Genomic DNA, 25,764 nt, shown 5'->3' with positions numbered 1-25,764 from the left:
CCTTTGATGGCAAGGAGCTTTTTCATTCCACAACGGACGTTGAACTGACCAAAACTAAGGATAGCACTCAGACCGCCAAGTCTTTGTCGGTCCTGGTGAAAATGCCTTTAAGGGCACAGAGAACGTCCTCGCAGCCTCGGCCTTCTTCTGGTGTCGGGGGTTTTTTGGACGGAAAGTCCTGCAGGGTTGATACCTCATCGGGAAATTCCTGCCGACGGCAGCAACGGAGCCGGTTTTTCTCCCGTTCCACAGCCTCCTCTTCAGGTTCAGGTGGCGCCACAACCGAAAAACCAGCTAAATGAAATTTCTCTGCGCTCGCACGAGACCCCGGTGGGAGGACGTGTTAGGCAGAAACCTCTGCAGTTCCCTCTGGGACCACTGCAAAAGATTTAGGACTACAGGTGTTTGGCAGTAAACCCACTTGGTAGCAGTCTGTACCACACAGATTCACTTGGTAGCTGTGGCTGAGCAGTCAGACTTCCCTCAAGAAGAGTTAGGCAGTATACAGTGTATTCACAATAGGTCAAGAGAACACAATAAAACAAGTAAACACTGACCAGGGCTTGGTGTAAAAGAGATATAATTATTTATTTAAAACCACATCTAGAAAAACACACAGGCACTAATAGTAAGCAATCCAAAAACACGGTCACTAAAAGATATACACTCCCTTAAAAGAATATTAGACAAGTCTTAAGTAAAGCCCCCACTTATTTTCAGACAGCGGTGAGCGCTTAACGTTGGTGGGACTCTAATAATTCGTTTTAGAAAGGGAGAGAAAAGCAGAGAATAAATTGAAACGGATCCCAACACTTTTTCACAAACACAACAAGAGAGGAAGGCAAAGTAACACTGTGAGTTTTAGAGTCAGTAGGCCGGATCTGCTTTAAGAGGATCAAAACGAAATGTGTCCAAGGTCACACGGTTGCAGTGCACAAAAGTCTTGAAAGGGTTCAAAAAGAGTTGGACCAAAGAAAGAGACCAGTTAGAGGGTTAAGGCGGCCAGCCCAGTCCAGAAGGTTAAGAGATTATTACCTTGTAGCAATCTTTAGAAAGGGAGGCCTGGCGGACACGGTACCTTAAAGTGGTGAGAATAGTCCAGCGGGGGCAGTTGTTCCTGGCAGCGGATGCAAGTCGGTGCTTCGTCTGGGGGAAGAGAAGATCTCGTCGGGGAGGAAGACAGGAGTCCGTTGCACTACCAGGGAAGAAACCAGCCACGGAGTTTCTCAGGTACAAGGAGCGGTCCGTGGATTCGCGGTCCAGTGGTAAGTGGCTATCCGGTTGCTGGGGTGCTTGGCATGGGCAATTCGACCACAAACCGGTCTGGGGTGCGAAGAGAAGAAGGTAAAACTGGTTGTGCCCACCAGTCAGGGGAAGAAGCCTCTCCAGCCGGGAGATCTTCTCTGTCGTCGGCAAGTAGTGAGCCGGTTCCGCGGGGCTCCACCGGTGGTGTCGTCGTGGTAGGTCGGCTCAGCTTCTCCCTCGTCGGATTCTCAGGTCCTGTGGCGACTTCTGAAGTTCCAGTCCCCAAAGCCCTGCTTTTATGCAGCACACCCCCATTAACTCAGCCTAGCTGTCAATCAAACATGCTAAGTGGTGAGCCGGCCTGCTCACCACTTGGGCCAATCACACAAGAGTGCGACTAGAGTTACCAAGGTAACTCAGTCCAGGGTGCCTAAACCCCCTCCTACACCCCCTGTGGTACCCAGACAGAGTGGCACCACTTTTGGAGGCTTCTGTGGAGAAGCCCGCCAAAAAGTGGAACAAAGGGCTCGACTTGGGTTGGAGTCACAGAAGAGAACACAAACGCCATTTTAGAATCGAGTCCTGGCAAAAAATACCAACCGGCGGTATGTTCGAGGCTATGAGAATTAAATAATTAAAGTGGGTAGCCTCGAACAATGGGAAAATCCCATAGGGAAATATTCGCGGTCGAATATAAAATGTAGTTTCCACTGCCACCAGCCAAAACTCGATCAGGGGGGACGGAGACGTGCCCCCTCGACTAACAGACCCCGGGGCAATCAAATTGCCCCGACCAGTACTTCCACAATATGATGGTTTGTACTGGTTTCTGTTAATAATTTGGGACTAGTAAAGCCAATGGTGACTTTACATGCCCTGGGAGACAGTAGTCAGTCCCAGGGAATGGAGTCTATGGTGGGGTGTCACTATGACACCCCTGTGTTACTGCAGGGAGGGTGCTGTGTAACACACATCGTAAAAACACATGAGACCCTATGGAGTAAAGGACCCCATAGCCCATAAAACACATTAACCGTCCAAGGAACACCATAAATCATGTCCAAGAGTGGGAGAAAAAGAGTCTCACTCTTGGCATGAGAAAAAAAACAAACTCCAGAAATCCAGCAAAACTGCTGGGGGACTCACTAGGATAGGAAATTCAGCCTAAAGAGAGAATTCTCCCTAACAGGATGCATTGCGTCTCATTGGGAAGCGTGGCAGACCATTACTGATGACCGGTGGGTGTGGTCAGTCGCTCGGGCGGGCTTGGCCCCTTACCCCACCCATCAATCCTCCCTTCCAGCAGTCGGGGACGCCCTCCCTCAGAGCCGAGATTCAGAAGTTACTGGATCACAGGGCGGTGGAACCCGTTCCCCCAGGGGAGGGCTTCGATTCCCAGCTGTTTACTGTGCCCAAACCCAACCAGGCTGGCCTGCGCACCATCCTAGACCTTTCTCAGTTCAATCTTTCTCTACCACAAGAGAAATTCAAGATGATCACGCCCTATCAAATAAAGTCCTCTTTACAGAAGGGCGATTGGCTCAGCGTGGTGGACCTCCGGGATGCATATATGCATATCCTGATCTGGAATCCGCATCAGAGATAACTAAGGTTTTCCATGGGGGAGGAGCACTTCCAGTTCCGACTGCTCCCTTTTGGCCTCAGCTCGGCACTGCGTGTCTTTACGAAGATGTCGGTTATCGCAGCTTATCTTCGGCTTCAGGGTATCCATGTGTATCCGTATTTGGATGATTGGCTACTGCACAGTCCTTGTCCGCTGAAAGCCTCGAGTAACCTTTAGTCTCTCCCCCAGCTCCTGTTCCACCTTGGGCTGTCGGTGAACTGGCGGAAATCCTCCACGACGGTCTCACAGGACCTGATTTTCCTGGGTTTTCGTTGGAACACGATCGACTGCAGAGTATACCTGACCGGGGACAGAATGCCGTATCTGGGGGCCTCGTGTCAGTTCTTTGCGCAGTCGGGGAGCATGTCGGCCTGGTGGTTCCAGAGGCTTCTGGGCCTCATGGCCTCGTGTGTATTGGCTCTTCCTCTTACTCGGCTCAAGATGAGGCGGACCCAGATGGCTCTTCAGAGTTCTTGGCATCAAGCTGTGGATCCGGACTCCAAAATGATATCGATTCCAGCTTTCATGAAAGCTGACCTTTTGTGGTGGTCGTCTCTCGGCAATCTATCGCTGGCCACAGCTTTTCAGGACCCCACTCCGCTGGTGACAATCATGACAGACTCGTCCCTTCAGTGGTGGGGTGCGATGTTGGACCTTCAAGTTTACGATCTCTGGTCGCTCCAAGACAGGCTCCTTCACTGGCGATCTTCCTGGCGTTCAGGTCGGTCATTGTCAACCAAGAGGTCCGTGTCCACACCGACAATGTGGTGTCCATGTTTTACATCAACGAGCAGGGGGGTTCCAAGTCCCCTCCTCTTGTGGATCTTGCCATTCAGATTTGGGAATGGGCAGTTCAGCATGGCATCTGGCTGGTGGCAGTACACATCCTGGGCCAGCTGAATGTTACTGCAGATGCCCTCAGCCGACGAACCATGGTCTTCTACGAGTGGGAATTGATAGTGGAGGTCCTCTTACAAATCTTCCAGTGTTGGGGCATTCCAGAAGTGGACCTCTTCGCAACATCGGCCAACAGGAAACTTCCTATTTATGCCTCCAGAAACGGGCTGGGAGCCTCCTCTCTGGGAGATGCTCTCGAGATTCCCTGGGACAACATGAGGGCCTATACTTTTCCGCCTCTGCCTCTGATTCATCGGACGATTTGCAAACTGAGGAACACAGTGAACTGTTCTCTTCTGCTCATAGCTCCGTGGTGGCCGGCCAGGTTCTGGTTTTCAGAGCGTCAACATCTCTCGGTGTGTGCACCGATCAGGCTTCCATTGGTTCCCGACCTGCTTCACCAGAGAGATCGACAGCTCTGGCACCCCTCGCCACAATAGTGCAGCTTGGCGGCATGGTGCCTGAGTTCAGATCTTTAGAACATCTCAACCTGTCTGCTGATAACAGGCTAAAGGATAAAGGCTTTGAGTGGTATTTTCTTCCAACTATTTGGATGTCTAATGTGATCCCCTTGGATGAGGTTCCCGCAATGTTGGCAGTTAAGGCATGCAAACGTGCCTTGTTTCTGTTTCTTCGAGATTCCTTGGTTTTGTTTTTTAGATTTTTCAGCTCGAATCAGGCTGTCTTTAAAAAATGTCCTCTTTTTTTTACGCCAACATTGAAGGTTCTGGAAATAGTCTATTAAGATTAGGGTCTGATTTATTGAGGTCCCAATTTTTATTGATAATCCTTTTTATCTGGTAACTTTGGCTCGAATTTTAGAGTGTGAATTAATCTGGCATTTACTTTTTTTTGGGTTCTTTCAGAAGAATATCACGTGTCAAAGGTTCAGTCCGCCTAATAGCTTTCTCATCTCAGCTCATTTTCAGGCTACCCTCAGCCTCCTCCTCTCCTTCCCTCATCTCTGTCTGTTTGCTATCCAGGAATGGTGTGCCGCCAATGACCTCTGCCTTAATGCCAGTAAGACTGAGACTCTACTCATCGGCACACCCACTCCCTCCTTCCCTGCAACTCTCTGGCCGGCCTCTCTTGGCCCTCTTCCTGCTCCTACCTGCAAGGCAAAAAACCTCGGGGTCATCTTCGACTCCACACTCTCCTTCTCTCCTCATATATCTGACGTCTCTAAGAAGTCACACTACCAGCTGCACCTCCTGTAACGCTCACCTGATTCCTGCAGAGGCGCCGGTCTTGACTGGGTGAATGCTGTATCTTCAAAGGTGATGTGTAACACACGGTTGGCTCTTTGGGCTGGACCTCTGTGCACTGGATGTCTGACTCGAAGAGTAAGATGTCTGCAGATAGAAAATATGGGATTAATGAAATGGGGTTATTGGGTGCCTCTCTCCTCTTCCCTTTCTCTTCTCCTGTAGAACCCCAAAGGTTAACGCCCTCACCTTAGGTAAGTGAACGCCGAGCTCTCCATCTGCCTCGGGGCAGGGTGCCGTAACCAGTTTCTTCACTGGATAAGGGTGCAGGCCTCTTGACCTCAGAGGACTGCTGTCCGTCGTTAACTGCACGAACGGTAAGTTCTGGGCACTTCAAATGTCTTAAGTCTTTTGTAATGATATCTCTTGTTTTGCAGGGTTCCGGCGATGGCGGATGGCGGGCTGATGAGAGTTGAGGATCGAACCCGCGTGAGGAATAGAAGCGCCTGGAAGCACGTAAGTAAGCGCTTGTACCCTGCTTCACGATGCGCACTAACTGTCCCTTTTATCTTGCAGGTACAAGTTCGGAGCTTTAGAGAAGCTGAAGGGTGCTGGAATACCCACTGGATTCGGCGTGGGAAGGAGTAATGGCACGTGAGTAATAAAGTTGCCCAAAGTCTTTAAACGCACCTTCTTTTGTCTTTCAGATGCGGGATGCAGCGCCGAAGGCCTCCGGAGCGTGCGAAGAGCTGGTAAGTTTTTGTCTTTCAGATGCCGGAATGCAGTGCGAAGACCTCCGGAGCATGCGAAGAGTAGGTAAGCCTTTGTCTTTCAGATGCCGGAATGCAGCGCGAGGCGTTGGTGACAGCCGATGGACCAGGTAAGAGATGCGCTGCCACTGAAGACCGTAGTGCTAACCTGTTCTTTCTTTGTCTTCACAGGTGCTGCTGAAGACTGGATTCCAGGATGGTAAGCCTTTGTTCCCTTAGGCCCAGGATCAGAAGCAGAAGACACGATGAGCGTTCTGCTGCAGAGAATGCAGAATAACACAAAGCAAGATTCATCCATCGGGTGTGGTTTAAATAGCCTCCTGTAGTGCTTAGGTGTCTCCTTCCACAGCCACGCCTAGGTAAGAAAAGAGTTCCTGCTTTCCAGAAGAGTTCCAGTGTTCTGAACCTAGGGAGTGGCTCCTGCCCCACCCAACAGGAAAAGTAGTCCCAAACAGAAGAGGATCAGGGGTTCAACTGGCAGGTAAGTAAGCAGCATGGTCTGCTGCAGGTAAGTCCACCCAAGCATTATGAGCCCGGCGCTTCCAGCGCTGGGACTGGGCATCTTTATGAGCCTGGTGCCACTGGCGCCAGGACAGGGTCCAAAAGGTCCCAATTGGGACTGGCTGGCACTCGGAACCGGGGTTATGGGTCTGCTTCCAAGGGAGTCGGGCAAGTCCTGATCTTTTGGAAGCAGAGATCATGACACCTCCTCAGAGGTATTCTTCCCTTCCTCTCCTTCCCCCAGAAGCTCACTGTCGCCCGAGCCCTGGTTCTCTCGAAGCTGGACTACTGTAACAGCCTCTATCTTAATCTGCCTGCTTCCACTCTCCGCCCTCTGCAACTCATCCAGAACAGAACTGCGAGACTTGTCCTTGGCCTCAAGCCCAGGGACCGTATCTCTCCAGGACTGAAATCTCTACATTGGCTCCCAATGGCTGCGAGGATTAAGTTCAAAACCCTCTGCATTGTCCACAAGGCCTTCTGGGGCATGGGGCCTAAATACCTTCAACTCTCTCTTCCTAAATATCTTCCTTCCCGAGCCCTTCGCTGATCCGTCTCCAACTCCCTCAGGGTTAGCCGCTTCTCGGAGCAACGAGCTGGGGGTAGATCTCTCTCCGCGGCAGGGGCCTCCCTCTGGAACAGCCTTCCTGCCTCCCTGAAACTTGAGGAGAACCATCTCCGGTTCCGGAAGCACCTCAAAACCTTCCTCTTTGCCTCTGCTTTCTCTCTCCCTCTCCCATGCTAAATCCTTCACTGAAACTGCACTGAATCTGCAACTGGGCCACTCTCACCGACCTTGGTCCTGGGCCCAGACACTCTCCACTTGCACTGCCTCCCTGGCAACCTCTGCACTGCGGGACTGCCTCTGTAGCCCTACAGCCCCCCCTTCCCAGCACTTGTCTGCACTTACTTTGCACTTGCCACCAGCTGGCCCTATTTATTTATTTTATTCTACTTACTTGTACTGCACTTCCCCCTCCCCTTCCCCCTGCACTTTTCCCTTCCCCCTACCCCTGCACTTGCGCGATCTGAATGACACCTGGCCTAGTAGGATCGTTGTCTGTCTTCCCCTTGTTTCCCCCCTCCCTGTCTCGTCGCGCCTTGAAACACTTGTGTATAGGCGCGTTACAAATGCCATATCATATCATATATATCATATCGTATCATATCATTACAAATGCCATATCATATATCATGTCTATGATTTCATCCAGAAAATCTCTTTTGCTGAATCTGTGTTTCTTGTCATGCTATTCGTCTTGTAAATGTGTTGTCAGATGTGTTGGATGAAAACTTTGGAAATGCAATGTGTTTGTGTCCGTACGTTTTCTGTAGATATTAGTAGTAAGTTCCACTCCAGATTTGCCAATATTTAGTTTTAGGCGGTACCATTCCAGAGTTTCCCCTCATTGTGAGGGATTGATGTTTATAGGCTGTTCACATCAAGTGTGAATAGGATCACTGTGGAGTCTTCAATACGTACTTCCTTGAGTATTCTTAGGAAATTAGCTGTATCTTTAGGATAAGTAGTGGTTTCTTGTACTAGCGGTTGTAAGGCTCTATCCAAATAAATGGCTAAAGGATGAAAAATACTTTCCGTACCCGCTACAAAAGTCTGAAGGGTGGATTGCTACTGTTCTTATGTTTCTTGGGTAGCGTGTAAAACACTGGAGTAACTGGAATGTTTTAAAGACGGAATTCACTAATCTGTTCTGATATCCATTCCATGTCTAGGGCCTTTTCAACTGTTTCCTTAACAATATTTTTTATACATGAGATAGGATCATTGTCTAGAACAAAGATTTGTTCTTTGGTCATTTTGGTCATTTTTATTCTAGACTGTTGGGCTTCTTATAGCCATTGAAAGTGTGCAGGGGACGGAAGTTCCCTAATTGGGAACTATTTTTTGCACTTGTTAATTTCACAACCCATATGCCAAGGTTGACTTGTTATCCTCTGCACCTAAAATGTAACAAATATTTTACATTAAGTTAATATAAGACATTGTAAAGAAAAAATATAATTAGGAGTGCAAGGTGATTGCGTCTTTGGAGTCGTTTAAGAGGGCTCCCAAGGGTTCTCTGCTCAAATTGAAGAGGATCCCTTAGAGGATGGAACCTTGGGGGACCCCACGTGTGACTAGGAGTTGGTTGGAACTATATGCCCCAATCTGTATAACCTGGTGTCTGCTGGATAGGTAGGATGCAAACCATTTTAGGACAGTTCCAGAAAACCCCATCCAGGAAGGGGAGTGGTCAACTGTGTCGCAGGCAGCCGAGAGATAAATGGGACGAGGAGGCATGAGTCTCCTGTGTCCGAGTATCACAGCATCATTCACCAGTTGTATGGTTTCAGTCTCAGTGCTGCGTTTGTACAGAATCGGGACTGGTAGTAGCAGAGGAGGCTTAGCTTGTCGATTTTGTTAAGTAGTTGATAGGCAACTACTTTCTTGATAAGCTTTTGATGAATGAGAGGCTTGTGATCAGTTTTAATCCTTGATACAGAGGTGAATGCCCACCCCAATCCTGGTTGTTTAGGTAGGCTATTTATGAATTAACAAACAAGTCGGGATGAGAGACCCCTTGGTAATCTCTGCCCTCCCAGCCGACTTCCACAGAACTCCCACAGCCTTCCAGAAATCTGTCATCTTGAACAACTCCAGATCCTACATTTCCCATAACCTACTGCCAGATATAACAATCCTCTGGGTCGATCAAGGTGTTTTTTGAGAATGGGGCTTTCTGAGACCTGTCTTCCACATGTCTGGGAATGCCCCTTTGCTGAGGGAGGCATTCACAATACCAAGAAGTGCGGTGAGCACTCCCCCAGTGAGTATTTTAATGAGGTAGGCTGTGAGGATGTCCTCGGTATAAGCGGTAGGTTTAAGGGAAGCAAGTTTGTCTGAGAGATCCTTGAGATAGGAGTGTGAAGTCCCTATAGGAGGGCAGTGCCTAGGAATGGGTGTGGATAGCATTGCTATGTCTGGTTTGAGGCATCGATGAGACCTCTGATTTTACCAATTTTATCAATGAGGTGTTGGTTCTGTTACTTGTCTTGGAGCAGTGCTTGAGTTTCGAATAAGGCTTTGGTTAGAGGCTGCCTCAATGCTGGAGGTATAGTAAGCCGACTTATGCTTGGCGACATGTATGTGTGTATGGGTATGCAGGGATTTGAGGAATGAGAGATCCTGTGGGCTGTGGTCTTTGCCACACTGCTTTTCACTGTTTTTCATTGATCACGTTTGTGTGTTGGCAGCAAAGCTTTGGGTGTTTACCAGGGTGCGGACGGTTTGACGTTTGTGCAACTAGAGTTAAAAAGAATGTGGGAGTCTACTACTTCTTTGGCAAAGTTGTTAAATGTTTCCAGAAGGGGTGAGGCATTCTCTGTGGTGGATAATGTTGTTAACAGGGAATCTAGTGTGTCTAGCAGGAAATTCCTGAAGGAATGGTGCACAATCACAGGGTGTTTAGCCTGGTCTTTGTGGGGCAGCTTTGTTGGTGTTATGAGAAGGAGTGTTGCGTTGTGGCCGCTCTAGTCGAAGGAAAGGGGCTCTGAGCACGAGTGGAGACAGTGAAGACAAAGTAGAGTGTGTGGCATTTGACAAGTGTGGTGTGAATACTATCTGTTTAAGGTCCATGGAGTCGGTCAGAGAGAATAGTGAGTCACGTAGCAGGTGTTTTGCTGGTTGGGACTCAGGGATGTTGAAGTCTCAGATGAGGATGTTATTAGAGTAGGAGAACATTGCAGAGGACAGTTGGAAAGATCATTGTTGACGTTAATACTCCTTTGGGGTAGCTTGTAAATAATCGAGAATGTAATTGAGTCGTTACTTAAGATGGGGACCAGGCACAAGCGTTATTCCAAGGAGCTTTTTGCTCGGATCGGAATTACAGTGCAGGGCCAGTCCATTTTATAGATGAATGTCACCCCACCTCCAATGTTACTGTGCTGGCAGTATGTTCAATACTGTATCCATGGGGTAAAAGGACCTACATTAAAGATTTGGAGGGGGAGGTGGGGCGTAAATCACATTTCTGTAATGAAAAGGGCAGCAAGCTCATTGTTGGTTATGAGATCAGCAATGTCGACAGCGTGTGACTGCTGAGCATGGGCTAAACATCATTACCAGCCTGATGTGAATAGCAGGCGCATGTTGCAAGGGTGTATGAGGGATGTTGACTAGCTTTACCATTGTAGCTGTCCTGAGCTGCTTTAGGAGTTTGGTTGTGCGATCAATGAAGAGGATGGGAATGTGTTATGGTGAGAGGCGGCACATGGTTATGTCTACCTGGTGTAAAACTGGCAGAGAAACTGGTCCATGGCCCTTTCCAGACACTAACAGGTGCAAAGTGCGTTACCATTTTCTTTGCTCTTCGCTTTGGAAGCCGAGGGGAGAGATGCCCCCTGAGCTAACAGGTAAGAAGGGAAAGAAAGGGGCTGGGTTAAAAAGTTGGGTGGGGCTTAGGTCCCATGGCCAGAATCCACCTGCAACAGCTCACCAACTCCAAAAGAACCAAGCAGACTATGTCAAGTTGAATCGTCCTCAGCTGTCTGGTGGCTGCTTCTACCCTGATAGGCAGCCATGTGGGATTTCTTGCACAGTTTTATCTAGCAATGCTTCCTGGATTCTTTGCCTGGTCAGGACGCCATTTTTGGCAGGCAATGCTTTCTGGCCTAGGTGAGTGATCTTGCTATTCTACCTTCTCTAGGATCCTGTAATGTTATGGGAGTCTATCCAAGATGAGGCATTTGGAGGAGGAAGCACTCTATTAGAAGAAATTACTCTTGATAATGTTTATTCCAACGTTTAGTCCTTCCTCCCACATATTCCTCATTCTCCTCCCATCCTAACCCTCATGTTGGATATTTCATTTATCTCTTGCTGTTCTGCAGTCTCAACTGTTGAGTTCTAGGGAAAACTGCAGAGCTGCGGGCATGGGGCGCCAAGGGATCCACGTATACAGCTCCTTACGTCACATTCCAGTGTCATGGTTGCGCTTTAATGTTGTGCAGAGCAGATGTGAAGCAATATCGCGTCCCTTGTTGGCAGTTGCTGCTAGAGAGTTTTATTATAGATGAAAAAGGACTAATCTATCAGAAAAAAACATTACAGAGAGGCAAGTAATTTGTTCCTCACACCAATAGTCTCGCAAGTAATTCTGGTCTTGGTTAACACTAATGCAAGGGCACTGAAGTGTCCCAGGAGTGTCTGCCTTTCTTTTTGAGGTATATTATGAGTGTTTCTTTTCAACAGTCTGATTATTTATTAAGCAGTTGGATTTATAATAAACATCCTGTTATGGTGAAGTAATAGTTACTTGTAATTCTAGTTACCTCACATGGATTATGGGTATCTTCAATGTAACGATGAGTCTGTTGTCAGAAATAAACTGGCGCCAACTGCAGTATATTGTGGAAGATCTCTGAAGGCAGGCTCACAAGGTGGTAGTGCCCATTCCCTAACATGTGAAACTGTCAGAAATATTTGCTAGCTTAGATACATTTTACAAAATGTTTTACGGTATATTTATTGGGCATTTTCAAAAAAAGATTTCTTACAATGTACAATAAAAAATGAAGATAACCACAATTGAAGTATAGGATTTCCATTAAGCTATCTCTTTGTCTTCAGTATTACAATGACTATGGGGATATAATCAAGGAGACTCTAAGTCGAGCCCGGCTGATCGATAAAGTCCAGTGTGCCAGAACTCTGCTGCTCACACTACAACAGGTATGTTTCTATTTTCCTTCCTTGCAAAAACACTTGTTCTCCTTCTGAAAGCTGCAAAACTAATTGGATGCTGTGAACGTCACTTTCGTGTAGTATCGTACTGTGTATAGTAGGAGGCCACTTCTGTGGTACACCATGAGCAAGAGAGGATTACACTTTGTCTGCTTTTCTCAAAAGGGGATGGTGTTCTTTCTGTCTTGTTTCTGAAAAGGTAACCATTGCAGTTCCTCGAACATGGGGGCATTGTGTGGATTTGTGGTAATGCATGTTTAGGGACAAAGAAGAGGACAAGGAACAGAGTTAAAGCAAAAGGTGTCATGGTTGCGTGTTTTAGATGTGTGTGCATTTTTTGCATTGCATCCTTTGAAATCTGACTGTCTGTTGGTAGTGGTCCTGGTTTGTGATACAAGGGATAATCTGCGTATGACCTATCGGTGGAAAGAAAGAAGCAAAGTAAATTGTGTTAAAGATGAATATATTGGAGCAGAGTCTGGTGAATATGATGATATTAATACCGAAGGACGTAGATGAGACCTGAGAAATCTTATTCAACGTCCTGGTTATGTGGTGCGGATGGACGAAAGAAGGGAAAAGTTCCTAGATGATTTTGTATCACAGTACCCACAGCTATGTGACAGTCACATTGGACAGACTAATTGGGAAGGAAGGACCTGGATACTCTGACAGCGCAGGGAAGATTCCCTCTGTGCGATTCTAACCCCTGAAGCCTGTATACAGGGAATCCCTAGAGTCCTCCCACACTCCCCACGGTCCAGACATATGGTAGGAGAGTCCTTCTCCCATACCTCCAATATCCTAGGTCCTACCCCATTGCTTTCAATAGACCCTCCACTTCTGGTTCTAGGTAACAAAGGGACAATGTATATGTACAGGGTACTGGAGTCTGAACATTCCCACACAGAACCACCCAAGGCAGGTGATGCCCCCTCCACATCGTCAGGTCAGTTATAAATAGGGAGGTTGATGTCCTAAGATTAGTGATAGCTTCTGAACAGATACTCACCAATAGCATCACAGACATATTGCAGCCTCATATTTTTCAGTTTATTGCTCGTTTATGTGGCCCACAAAGAAAAGCTGCTTACGGTTTGGTCAGGATAGCCTCCATTCCGTGCATGGACCTGGCATAAAAACATAGGGTTGGATCCTCATTTTCTTACTGTTCACCAGAGGAAGCCGATTATTCCAGCCACCTTCGCTTGACTTTTGCTACAGCTTTCTCAACTATTCCACCGGATAAGGAATCCAAGAAGCTGGCTACACTGGGACGTAGAACATTTCCTTCTGGTAGCTTACTTAGAGCCTGAATGGTACCCTTGAAAATACTTCATGTTTTGTGGGAGTCAGCAGAATTAGTTGGTAACAACATTCCTGCATATTTGCAAGCATCTTTAACAGCATTAGTTCAAAATGCAGAAGATACAGCCCAGAGTATCTTGGAAGTGGGCTTTGACTCTATAGAGACTGCTACGAGAAATTGGGAGTTTTAAGACACATACCTGAATCAGGACACTTAATTTCACGCAATACGCACAGTCTAAACTTCTGGACATGCCGTTTGATGGTACTGAATTACTTGGTGCCAAGACCTTGAGAAATGTAAAGATTCTCGTCAGGCTGTAAAATCATTAGAGCTATAGGCGCTTATCTTTGCCGTCATCAGAGGATGCTTTACCGTTCACAGAGGGGAAAAACTGCACCAAAATCATAACTTCCATTACCATCAGGACCAGCATCTTCAAAACAGTGTTAGTTTGTCCCACTGTGCTTCATGAGTCTGCTGCAGTGTTTATTATTCGACTCTCAAAAGGGCATGGCAGGAAATAACCTTAGAATTGTGGGTCCTTCAGACCTTGAATCGATATTTTTTCCTGGCTTTCCTAACAAAGCATTGTCAAAGTCCCACCATTTTGTCTATATCTCTTCCAGAACTGCTCCTGTTACAGGAATTTCTAGCAGTTGCTTCAGGAAGTGGAGTTTGTGTACATACTAAAACAAGAGAATTCACCCTTGGTACGGGATGCACCCTCGTGGCATGCCCACTGCAATTAATACCAACATTTTTTGGGGAAAATGTCATACATCAATTAGCATGCAAATTGCCTTTTTCTAATGGACTCCTTAGTCCCACGGATTCCTCATCTATGATCTTTATCTCTGAGCGCATCTTCTCTTCGGGCACTTTTACACCGCCAGCGGGTGCAGCAGGGCTCCACGTTTCAGACTTGCACTGCATTTGCCTTTACTGCCATGGTGAAGGCCACGACAAGCAGGACAGTGCGTCATGCCATTCGATGCACCCAAAAGCGCCTTAAGAGCGTGAAGCTGAGATCCAAGATGGCTGCCGACACAGGGAGACGTGAGTGAGACTTGCTCCTGCCAGGCCGAAAATAAAGCACCTCAAATTAGCACCAATCCGTGACTTCCAAACGAGATGCACGTCTCTCGTAAGCCCCCCAGTCACCGGGCATCGCAGGTCGAAAGTAGGAGCCCGCGAGCACCTGCCTGCTGCAGCGCTGACAGAGAAGAACACCCCTCCCCCCGCCTGAACAACTACTAGCCGGGGTGCGGAGCAGCCGTGACGGGAGGAGGGCACGGGCGGGAGCGGCGGAGGACACGGACCGCAGGATCACCGGACCCGAAGGCACCAGAGGGGGTCAGCAGTCAGACAGTGGAATCCAGCACTACACCGGCATTCGGCGGTTGGGCGGACTGGGCAACACCGTGGGCGCCTGCCCCTCCCCCCGCAGGCAGAGGCGCGGGCCGCGCCCCGGTGGAGGCAGGAGAAGCTGCGGGTGCGGGACTCCTGATCGGGAGCCTCCGGTGAAGCAGCACACTCAAAGAGCCCCGACAGACCTCGGCGGGGGCTTGGTAAACCGCGCCCCAGCACCGAGGAGCCAGCTAACGAGACTGCAGGCAGCAGGCGAGGGGAGCCAGGTCGGCTCCGGAGCGGGAGAGAGCGCGGGGACGGCATCCGGAGGCCAGCGCTAAGCAGCAGGTGAGAGGCCACCATCTGCCCCCAACCCTCCCCCCCCTTTCCACATCTCCCAAGGCATAAGTGGACTAATAGGGCCAGTCAGACCCGGGACTGGCAGGGGGTAGACACCCCTTGAATCCCAGCATATAGATCCTCGTGGAGGGGAGGGGGCGGGGAGTGCAGGAGCAGGGGAATCAGTCCTCGCGCCCCCCCACCAACAGCATGAGGGCTCAATTGCCGGCAACTCCCTAAGAAGAGGTAAGGTACCTGCCCAACCAAGAGCGCATTTAGCGAGCCGAGTACAAGGAGTGATCGCAAAAGGGCACCCCCCTGCCCCCTCCAAGATAGACAGTCGGCCGTAGTGGTAACCCACAAAGATAAACACAACTACAAAGAGACTACCGTGGGAGGGCAATGCCTAAAGCTAAGGGAAAGGGGGGCACATCCCAACCAAACCCACAAGCGGCCAAACAGGACTCAAGCATTCTACAACTGTGGGCTTCAGAAACCCCAGTGAACACCAGGGGGAGAGCACAGGAAGACTCCACAACAGATGACATCCCCCCCAAACCATGCAATCAACCCCCTTCTAAGGAAGACATGCATGCCTGGTTCGTAGAACTGCAGGACAAATGTATGTTAACGGTACAGGACCAATTTGCTACACTTAGAAACGACATGAAGCAAGCTGTACACGATATAAAAATAGACCTAGCCAAATTAGAAGAGAGAACCGATACCCTGGAAAAAATAGTTCAAAATGTGGAAGAGGAAGCAACACAGACAAGCGAAACACAAGAACATTTAGTGCGATTAACCCACAACCTGGAAATTCAATGTGAAGACCTTGAAAATAGATCCCGCAGATATAACATCCGCATTAAAAACATGCCAGAGACAGTGTTGGATAGGGATCTCAAGAACGCAGTGCAAGAAGTGTTCAGAGACATAGTCGAAGCACCGGATGTGGAAGCCATAGGAATTGACAGAGTTCATAGAGTGGGTCCGAAACGCACGGGAGCCCCCGGGGGAAGACCCAGGGATGTGCTTGTGGCGCTATCCTCGTACCCACAGAAAGAGAACATACTAAGGAGGGCAAGGCAAATGGATCAAATAAGGATGAACGGGGTAGACATCCAGTTGTATCAAGACCTGGCAGCAGCAACACTACTAAAAAGGAGAGAAATGGCCCCACTGATCAGAGAACTGGTCTCAAAAGAAATAAGGTATAAGTGGACTTTCCCATTCGGCCTACTATTCGAGTGGGAAGGCAAGCAAAGGAGGGTGACAACCTACGAAGAGGGACTTCATATAGTGGACATACAGACAGAGGCGGCGGTGCGCAGTAATAAGAAGGCAAGGGGGGAATCGCCAAAAAGACCGAGAGGGTGGGTGGAAGCAAGGCAGAGAAAAAGATGAAATGGTATAGGGGGGAAAAAATCCGGCAACAGTGGAATAGGGCTTGGCCCAAAGAAGGGTGATGACAAAGAACTGCCACCACCCTCTGATCCTGATGAGACAATCAAAACTCTCATGGAACGAGATTGTAGATAATTTCTATCCACGGCCCGGCCGGGGATCAGGTATATACTCACAGTAAGGGTCTAAGAGGATGCGGGGTTTAGGACTCCCCGCAAAGTACGACCCGAGTACTCTGAGGGCAAGGAGCGATTGGCGCAACGCCATGGCTACCATAGGGACCTGGGCCCTCCTCGGGATCAAAGTTTGGTTATTGTTCAACACTTGGGGTGGGGGGGGGAGTTAGGGTGTTCGGGAGGAGGGGAGGGTGGGTATCGCCGGAAGAGAGAATGGACCTCAGCATAAGGGCGCAATGGGCTTCCAACCCGGCCCAGAATCATGGGTAAGGCCAGAATACTAACATTAAATGTAAAGGGAATGAATTCTCCAGTGAAGAGGAAAAAATTAGAGAATTTGATCAGGAGGGAGAAAGCAGACATTCTGCTACTCCAGGAAACACACATCAAAGTAAAGGACAAGGGAAGGATAGGTCTTAGAGGGTACAGGGTATTGGCACAATCTAATGCAGAGGGGAAGAGAGAGGGGGGTAATGATTGCCATAAAAGGTGGACAAGTCACTACTCTCATAGACCAGCAGATCGACAAAGACAGGAGATATGCATTCGCTAATATCATGCTAGACAACACCAAGCTAACTCTAGCATCAATATATGCATCAAACACGGGCCAAGATGGATTCCTTCGGGAAACAATGGGGAGATTGGAGGGATTTGCGAAAGGAGAGATAATCATGGGGGGCGATCTGAACATGGCTTGGCATCCACAGGTAGGAGTTCGAGGAGGCCCCAAAACCAGGGCGCTCCATCCAACCATCTCAAACAAAGAATGGAGCATTTGGCGCTATGTGATGCATGGAGGGAGCTAAAGGGTCAAAACAACCGCTATACATACTATTCGCACGTTCATAATTCGATGTCGAGAATCGACTACTTCTGGGTCTTGGGCTGCTAGGCAAGATCCAGGGAATAGAACTAGGCCCCTTATCTCTGTCAGACCACGCCCCGCTATGGTTAGACATTCAGACCCCAGGGAAGGGAGGGGGGCTCTGGCGCTGGAAATTCCCGCAGGACATCTTGATGGACCCGACTACGGGAGAGGCATTAAAGGACAAAATAAACCAATACTTTGAGCAGAACGATACGGACGATGTCCCAATGGGAACAGTTTGGGAGGCGTTCAAGGCAGTTCTCAAGGGGGCTATGATCGCCTTAAAGGCCACCAGGGACAAACAGAGGTATGTTTGGGAAAGAGAGCTTGAAAAGAAACTGTCAGACATTCGAGAGGAACTATTGACTCACCCCACCAAGAAACTTAAGAAAGCGTTCAGACACACGCAGGGGCAACTAGAACTCCTCCGAAACAAAAAAACGGAGATATCCCTCCTATACCTAAGGCAAAAATATTATATTAAGGCCAACAAAGCAGACAGACTTCTTGCAAGGCAACTCTCGGCAAAGCAAAAATCCATGACCATTCTTAACATCAAAAACGCACAGGGAGAGTCCTTTACACGTTCCAAAGACATTGGGGAGACATTTAGGGCATTCTACCAAAATGTTTACGCAACAGAACACCCAAACGAGGCTGAACAGGAAATCTTCTTAGTCCCTCCCCATACCGAAAATCCCTGAAGAAGCAAAAATCGCACTGGAATCCCAGATTACGGAGGAAGAAGTGAAGAAAGCAATAGCAGACCTCCCAAATAACAAAGCACCTGGTCCTGATGGCTACACGGCCCCCTTCTATAAAAAATATGCGGACATACTCCCCCAATCCTAACGAGACTGCTGAATTCCTTCAGGGACAGCGCAAATGTAACCCCATCCATGAATGAAGCAAAGGTCCTGGTGTTCCATAAACCGGGTAAGGACCCCTCCCTCCCCAGCTCCTATAGACCCATTGCACTGATTAACCTAGATTCCAAGATTTATTCGAAAATTTTGGCGGCCAGGCTCTTCCCATTGCTCCCCTCTCTAATCAACCCTGACCAGTCAGGCTTTATCCTGGGCAGGCAAACACAAGACAAACTCAGAAGGGTAATTCATCTCATAGAGAAAATAGGCATCACACACACGCCAGCAATCCTATGGTCACTCGATGCCGAAAAGGCTTTTGACCGGGTGGAATGGTCCATATAATTTAAAACCCTGGAACACATGGGATTCAGAAACCTACACATAAATATGATCAAGGCCAACTATAAATCCCCCTCGATAAGAATAGCAGTAAATGGGGAAATTACGGAAAGGGTACCTATCACCAGGGGAACAAAACAAGGCTGTCCGCTATCCCCCCTCCTTTACGCTATCTTCCTGGAACCATTGCTTATCAAGATAAGGGAATCCATCCACATCAAGGGGATAGAAATGGCAGGCAGACAACACAAGGTCATTGCCTATGCAGACGATATGCTTCTGGCACTCGAGGACCCGATGAAGACACTTCCGGAGACACTGCAAATGCTGGAGGCATTTGGGGAAATCTTAGGCCTAAAAATAAACAGGAGAAAATCGGAAATCCTCCTATTGGAAGGAGATGGGGGGGGGGGGGTGCTCTCGAGAGGGAGGCGGGTCGGATGGGCCTGAGATTGCCGGAGGAGGGAATCAATTACCTAACAATCACAAACAGGGTGAACACGCTTTATAAATGTAACTACCCCTCTTTACTAATGAGAGTGAAAAAAGACCTAGAAAGATGGTGCCCGCTCATGATTTCATGGTGGGGAAGAATCCAATCAGTAAAAATGAACACTCTTCCCAAGCTGCTGTACTACTTTCACGCTCTCCCGATTTCAATTCCCAACTCGTTCTTCAAGGCGCTATATAAGACCGTCTCGTCACTTATCTTGAACAGAAAACCCCCGAGGGTAGCAAGAACCGTCCTCACGACGCATTTCAGAGACGGGGGACTATCACTTCCACACTTCAAACATTACTACCAAGCGGCCCAACTGTGGGTGCTGAAAGAATGGTTAGGGGATGACCAACGAACCATCTGGGTAACCCAAGACAGGGCGGTAGCGAGGACCCCACTTGAGGATATGCTATGGAAACTCAAGCAACATAGACACCCAAACCTCTGCATCAGCGAGATAATGAAAACCACACTGAACGCCTGGGACGAACAAACCAGAAAGGGCACCATGACCACTGCTACAGCCCCATTCACGCCTATCTTTGGGAACCCCCAATTCCCGCCCGGTCAAGAGCAGGGGGCGTTTGAGAAATGGGAGGACGCAGGATGCAGGAAAATTGGGGAAATGTTTCAAGACAAAGTAGTCAGAACATTCGCAGAATGCAAAACGCTGTGGAATCTCTCAACAGCAGATAGGTATAAATACGAACAACTTAAACACTGGATCACTACGCCGGAAATCACACAGGCCGCCACCAGGGAACTGACCACCTTCGAAAAATTCCTCCTAACAAACGCCGGTGACAAGAGATTAGTCTCCACTCTCTACAACTTTATCAATACACAAGACGAGAAAATAAAGTGGGCCTACATGAAAAGATGGGAAAACACTCGGGGAGGAAATCCCTAGGCACCAATGGCAGTCGCTGTGGGCGAATATCCCAAAATCGACATGAGCAGTGCAGAGGGAAATGTGGATACAAATAGTCACTCAATGGCACTACACACTGGAAAGGCTCAGCTCCATGTACCCCCTATCGTCAGACCGCTGCTGGAGGGGATGCCCCGAGACCGGCACCTGGAGGCATATCTGGTGGGACTGTCAAGGGGTCAAAGGATTCTGGAGAGAACTGATACTAGAAATGAAAAAGATGTTCCCGGATGCAGACCAGCTCGGAGAGAAAGTGTGGCTATGCGGATGGAAAGAGCAACAGGCCAGGAGATACAGCAAAGCACAATGGCGCAGCTTCATGGGCCTGGTCATAGCGGCCTGGGCAACTATTGCACAGAACTGGAAGAAGCGCAACCCACCACTAATATTCACCTTGCTGCAGAAGATCTGGTCCCAAATGGCCATGGAAAAGATAACTCACCGAATTCAGGGCTCGAGCGGATCCTTCATGAAGGAATGGGGGGGGGTCTTAGAATATCTGCAATCAGACTACATGGAACAATGGTGCCCGCACAACATAAGACTTAGACATATTTTCCTCATAACTGGTCACGAGATACTAAAAAGGAACAATAACCTTCTCTTCCAGAGAGTGGTTGGGTAGGGTGGGGGGGGAGGTTGATGGGTGTTGACGTTTATGATATTGCATAATGTTCTATATTGTAAATCAATAAAAACAAGTTTTAAAAAAAAAGAGCGTGAAGCTGAACTTTTTACCTTCCTCCACAAAGAGAAAGGTGATAGTCTGACCCGTTCGAGGTCGCCGGGTGCAGTCTGCGGCACCGAGAAATGGTCCCCTGTCCAGAAGTAGCAAGAGGTTTCGATACCCAGATGGTCCTTTACGCCATCATTCTTATTCGTTGTCGAAGGAGAGAAGCCACCACTCCAAGGACTACCAAGAGGAAGAGGCGCCACAGGTACCTTTTCCCACCCAGTCCTCTACCCAAGAGGAATGTGAGGGGTTTCTGCCCCTTTGCCAGTTATGCCCCAAGAGGTAGAGGTCAAGAACCATTGGGAAGGCAAGGGCAGCCTCCCTACAGGGGTTTGGGCCGGGGTGCACCTAGAGGAGGTGCTTCCACTTCCACTGTGCCCTCCGCAACCCAAGGAGCGAAGCCTCTCTGAAGTGAACTCTTGCCATCTCTCCCCTGTGTGAGGCAGAATATCCCTGTTTGGCGAGGAATGGAAAGTTACCAGCTCGGAACGCCTGGGTCTTACAGGCCATACAGCAGGGATAAAGCCTCCTTTTTGCCTCTCACTCTTATTCCCCATGCCACCAACCCTTGTCTCTGGGACCTCTCCTACTGGAAGAGATGCATTTGCTTAGGACTAAAGAGGCCATAGAGGTTGTACCCTGCTCAAAACGAGGCAGGGATTCGTAGTCACCAACTTTCTGGTGCTGAAGAAGAATGGAGATCTGAGTCCCATCCTGAATCTGCGGGGTCTGAACTTGTTACGCACGGGCAGGTTCAATATGGTCAATTTGCACTCATATCCTCCAGGACCTGGATGTGAACGGCTGGCTAGTCTCCCTGCCTCTCCAGGATGCTTACTTCCATTTGGCTATCCACACAATGTACAGGAAGTTCCTGAGATTCAAAGTGGTAAACTGTCACCAGTTCAAAGTCCTCCCTTTCTGTCCTTCAGCAGCCAGGAATTTCTAGCAGTAGTGGTTACTTGCCTCAGGAGGGACGGCATTGATGTCTTTCTCTACCTGGACGACTGGCTCACCCGAGCCCACTCAACATATCTAGGGTCGGCATACCTATATCGGACGTGCAGTCTATTGTACAATTTGGGCTTCTCCCTGAACTTCAAGTCTCATTGTCACAGTCAGTTGGATTTTCCGGTGCGGTCATGGACACTCGACCGTGTCAGGGTTTCCCGCCCGAGTATAGTGTGGCGAACATCTACAAGATGGTCCAGGTTTGCCAACCGTAGACGGCAGTTCCATCCTCCAGCTTTTCTGTGCTTGCTGGATCTTATGGCTGCCTGCATCTTGGTTGTGCGAGAGGCCCACCTGCACATGAGGTCGCTGCCATGGCTCCTGAGCTCATAGTGGTCACAGTTTCAGAGACGAACACTACCTTTTTACTGGTCTCGGAGCGAGTGTCTGGAGACCTGCAGTGGTGGTCCGTGATGGACAACCTTCTGAAAGGGTTGCTGTTTTGTCAACATTGGCCACAAGTGACTCTAGTCACAGATTTGTGTCTGAAGGGCTGGGGCTCTCACCTCCAAGACCTTATGGTGAGCGGACTGTTGCCCCCATCAAAGTGCCGGGAGCACATCAATCTAACGCAGCTAACAGCGATCCGGCTGTCCCTGGTCGCTTTCCTTCCCTCTATGAAGGGCAGGACTGTATTGGTCCTGGACAACACTGTAGTCATGCATTACCTCAACAAGCAGGTTGACATGGGCTCCTTGCCTCTATGCAGAGAAGCAATGCGATTGTGGTTCTGGGCTCTGAAAAACGGCATGCCTCTGACTATAGCTTATCTGTCTGGCGAGCAGAAAGTGGTAACGGATGCACTGAGCTGACAATAGTCAACTTCCCACAAGTGGGAGCTCTGCCAGGAAGTTCTAGAGGAACTCACACAGGAGTGAGATTTGTCAGAGGGTATTCTGATGAACATGCTCCTCTCTGCAGAAATCCATTTATGCCTGCAGGTGGGGTACATTTTTTCGGCTTGGTGCCAGGAGAGGAATCTGTATACTTTTACTTGCTCCTCATCCTTTGTGTTAGAATTTCTTCTGTGTTGGGCTAGGACTGACCTGCAGGTTGTTACAGTGAAGGTTGACTTGCAGCCATTTTGATTTTCAAGAGGACCCGGAGTCAGGCTCCTTTTTTCACAATCCTCATGGTCATTCAATTCCTGAGGGGTATTGAGAATAGGTTTCCCCCCATGCCAGTTTGTTGTTCTGGTGTGGGATTTAAATTTAGTGTTCACATTTCAATGGGTTGCATTTCTCCCACAGATATCCATCATCCAGCTCTGCTAATCTGAAACTTTTTGACAGGGTGTGTAGTGGACCTCGACACAGCCGTCGGTCCGTCTTGCCCAGCTCTCGATCGGCGGCTCCGGAAGTGACATCAGGCGTGTGTGTGTGTATATATATATTCATGTCACTACACCATATGCTTCAGTTCCTTTTCTCTGTGTGCTTGCACGCTGCATCGGGACCACAGCTCCAGTTTACTCAATGTTTTTTTGTACATAGTTGTACATTTTCTCAGAAAATCTCAACGTATTGTCGTCTCGCAGGGTTTCCGGCTTCAAGCTATGCCGTGATTGCGAGGCCAGAATGTTGGTAACCAACTCCCACCATGTGTGTCTGTGATGCCTAGGTGTTGGTCACGACGCAAAGTACTGAGCGTTGTGCGCAAAGATGCAGCCCAAGTCCCTACGTGAGCGGTCCAGGAAACTGGCTTTGGGCCAACTGGTCGCCAAATCTCTGGTGCGGCCCCTCCTCCGGTCTTTAGAGGCTGAGACAGAGGAGCCCACTCCCGACAAAGATAAAGAGCGACATTGCAAGAAGAGTAAGAAACGGTCCCACTCCAGGAGCCATTCCTTGTCGTCTTCCTCACAGAAGAAGCAACAGCATCACCACAACTCCAGCTCGTTGTAGGATTGAGGTAAGCCCTCGGCAGGGCCGACCACTAGGGAAGAGTGGAAACGTTTTAAGACTTCCATTGTTGATATGTTTAGGCAACATGCTGCTGTAGGCGTGGCTCTGGCCCCTGACCGGCAAGCTTTGGCGGCAAAAGTGGCACTCGGTGCTCCTGACCCTAAACTTGCCATTCCGTCGACGGCATCAACGTCGAACACGCCTTCGAGCATCATGCCTGCCAGGCATAAGTCGCCAGAGGACCGTAAGGCCGAAGCCCATGATGCCCATCGGTTATCCGAGCGTACCTCGGCGCCGTAAGAACCTTCGGCATCGAAAGCTTCAGCTTTGAAACCTATCCTCAAGCCCTTGGCTCCGAAAGTCAGCGACGGTTCTTTTGTGCCGCTGTCGTGATCAGGCTTCCTCGACTCAATGCAGTCCATATTTGGCATCGATGACGCAGTCGACCCCGTTTACACGGGAGCCAGCGGCATCGATTATTTTGTTTTTTAGACAACCAGGCCGATTTGTTGTCCCTAGCTCAGGGTCTACAAGACGCCAGAGGTCTGGATACTTCCCCAGACTTGGAGTTGCAACAGAACCAACACTATACCCATTCTGATATCAAGTATAGGGATCTGGTTCACAGGGTTGTTGACACCCTTGAGTTAAAGGCGTCCACCACACCTCTTCAGGGATATGAGCTCAAAGCAACCAACATCGCAGGTGGATTCGCCAAGTAGGATTTTTACAGCTGGTGGAGGATGGGAAGGAGGTGGTCAGCAGTTATTGCAAACGGGCCTGGACGTGGCGGATTGCGTTGGCAGAGCAATGGGTTCAGCAGTTGTAATGAGACGCCAAGACTATCTAAAAACTTCTGGCTTCTCTCCAAATGCTCAAAAGAGGCTGCTGGACATGCCCTTTGAAGGTGACGTGCTTTTCGGTCAGAAAGCAGATGAATCCTTAGATAAATTCAAGGCATCCTAGTTGGCTGCTAAATCATTGGGGCTAGCGGCGCAGCGGGCCAAACCTGCCTTCAGCTTCACCTCCAGGGGCAGAGGCTATAGAGGTTTATGTACCATGTGAAAGAAAGGCGCAGCTCCCACAAGCCAGGCAAAGAGCAGAGGCGCTTCTCGCGTCCCAGAAGTGGCAGAAAGGCCTCTAGAGGCCAGCAAGCAGCAACAGAGGCAGGGTCACTCACGCCCTCTAAGATGCTTTGATTTTCCTCTTTCACAATGCACCGGTTGGTGGATGGTTGGCAGGGCTAGGGCCCCAGTGGCAGGAAATAACCTCAGATGCCTGGGCCCTGCAGTTGATTTGTTGTGGTTATTGTCTGCCTTTTCTAAAGAGGCCTCCAGACAGACCTCCACCTCCCCCAATACAACCGGGGCAGCAACTCCAGGAAGAATTGAGAGTCCTGTTGTCGAAGGGTGCCATGGAAGAGGTACCTCCCGATCAGAGAGGGTCAGGTTGGTATTTCCAGTATTTTCTGGTGCCCAAGAAGGGAGGAGATAGCCATCCCATCCTGGATCACAGAACCTTGAACAAGTTCCTGAGGAAAGACAAATTCAGGATCGTGAAGTTGAGATTCTCCACGCTCTCTAACTTAAGGACTGGCAAGTGTCAATAGACCTACAGGACGCTTATTTCCATGTGCTGAAACTACAAAAGCACAGGAAGTTCTTATTGTTCCTCATAGGGGACAATCAGTTTAAAGTGCTTCCCTTTGGGTTGATCTCCTCACCAAGCTCATGGCGGTAGTGGCGGCTCACCTCTGAAGATCCGGGGTCCACATATACCCATATCTGGACGACTGGCTGATCCGAGGGAAGTCAGCGGGCCAGATTTTGTCTCATCTAGAGGACACCTGCCTTCTACTGCACAGTCTGGGCTTCTCCCTCAACTTCAAGACATCCCATTTGACACCATTTCAGTGGCTCCCATTCATCTGAGCAGTCCTAGACATCCGGGAAGTCTTTTCCTCCAGAAGAGAAAGTCAGCAACATAGACAAATGGTGCATTTGTTTCAGAACCATGCCACCCTTGCAGCGGCTTCCTTTCT

General features: G+C 49.0%; 1 protein-coding gene across 1 annotated transcript in view; it reads left to right on the top strand.

Moving 5' to 3' along the window:
- STAG3 (STAG3 cohesin complex component) overlaps positions 1-25,764 on the top strand; it is a 2,261,782-nt gene that overhangs the window by 1,928,249 nt on the left and 307,769 nt on the right. Inside the window, exon 26 of the mRNA XM_069646424.1 lies at positions 11,875-11,976. Within this exon, the coding sequence (XP_069502525.1) occupies positions 11,875-11,976 (102 nt within the window). The remainder of the gene's footprint in view (positions 1-11,874; positions 11,977-25,764) is intronic.

The sequence above is a fragment of the Ambystoma mexicanum genome, chromosome 1p, assembly GCF_040938575.1.
Source record: "Ambystoma mexicanum isolate Mex_15411 chromosome 1p, UKY_AmexF1_1, whole genome shotgun sequence".
Classification (NCBI taxonomy): domain Eukaryota; kingdom Metazoa; phylum Chordata; class Amphibia; order Caudata; family Ambystomatidae; genus Ambystoma; species Ambystoma mexicanum.
This window is presented reverse-complemented; position numbering and strand designations above follow the sequence as displayed.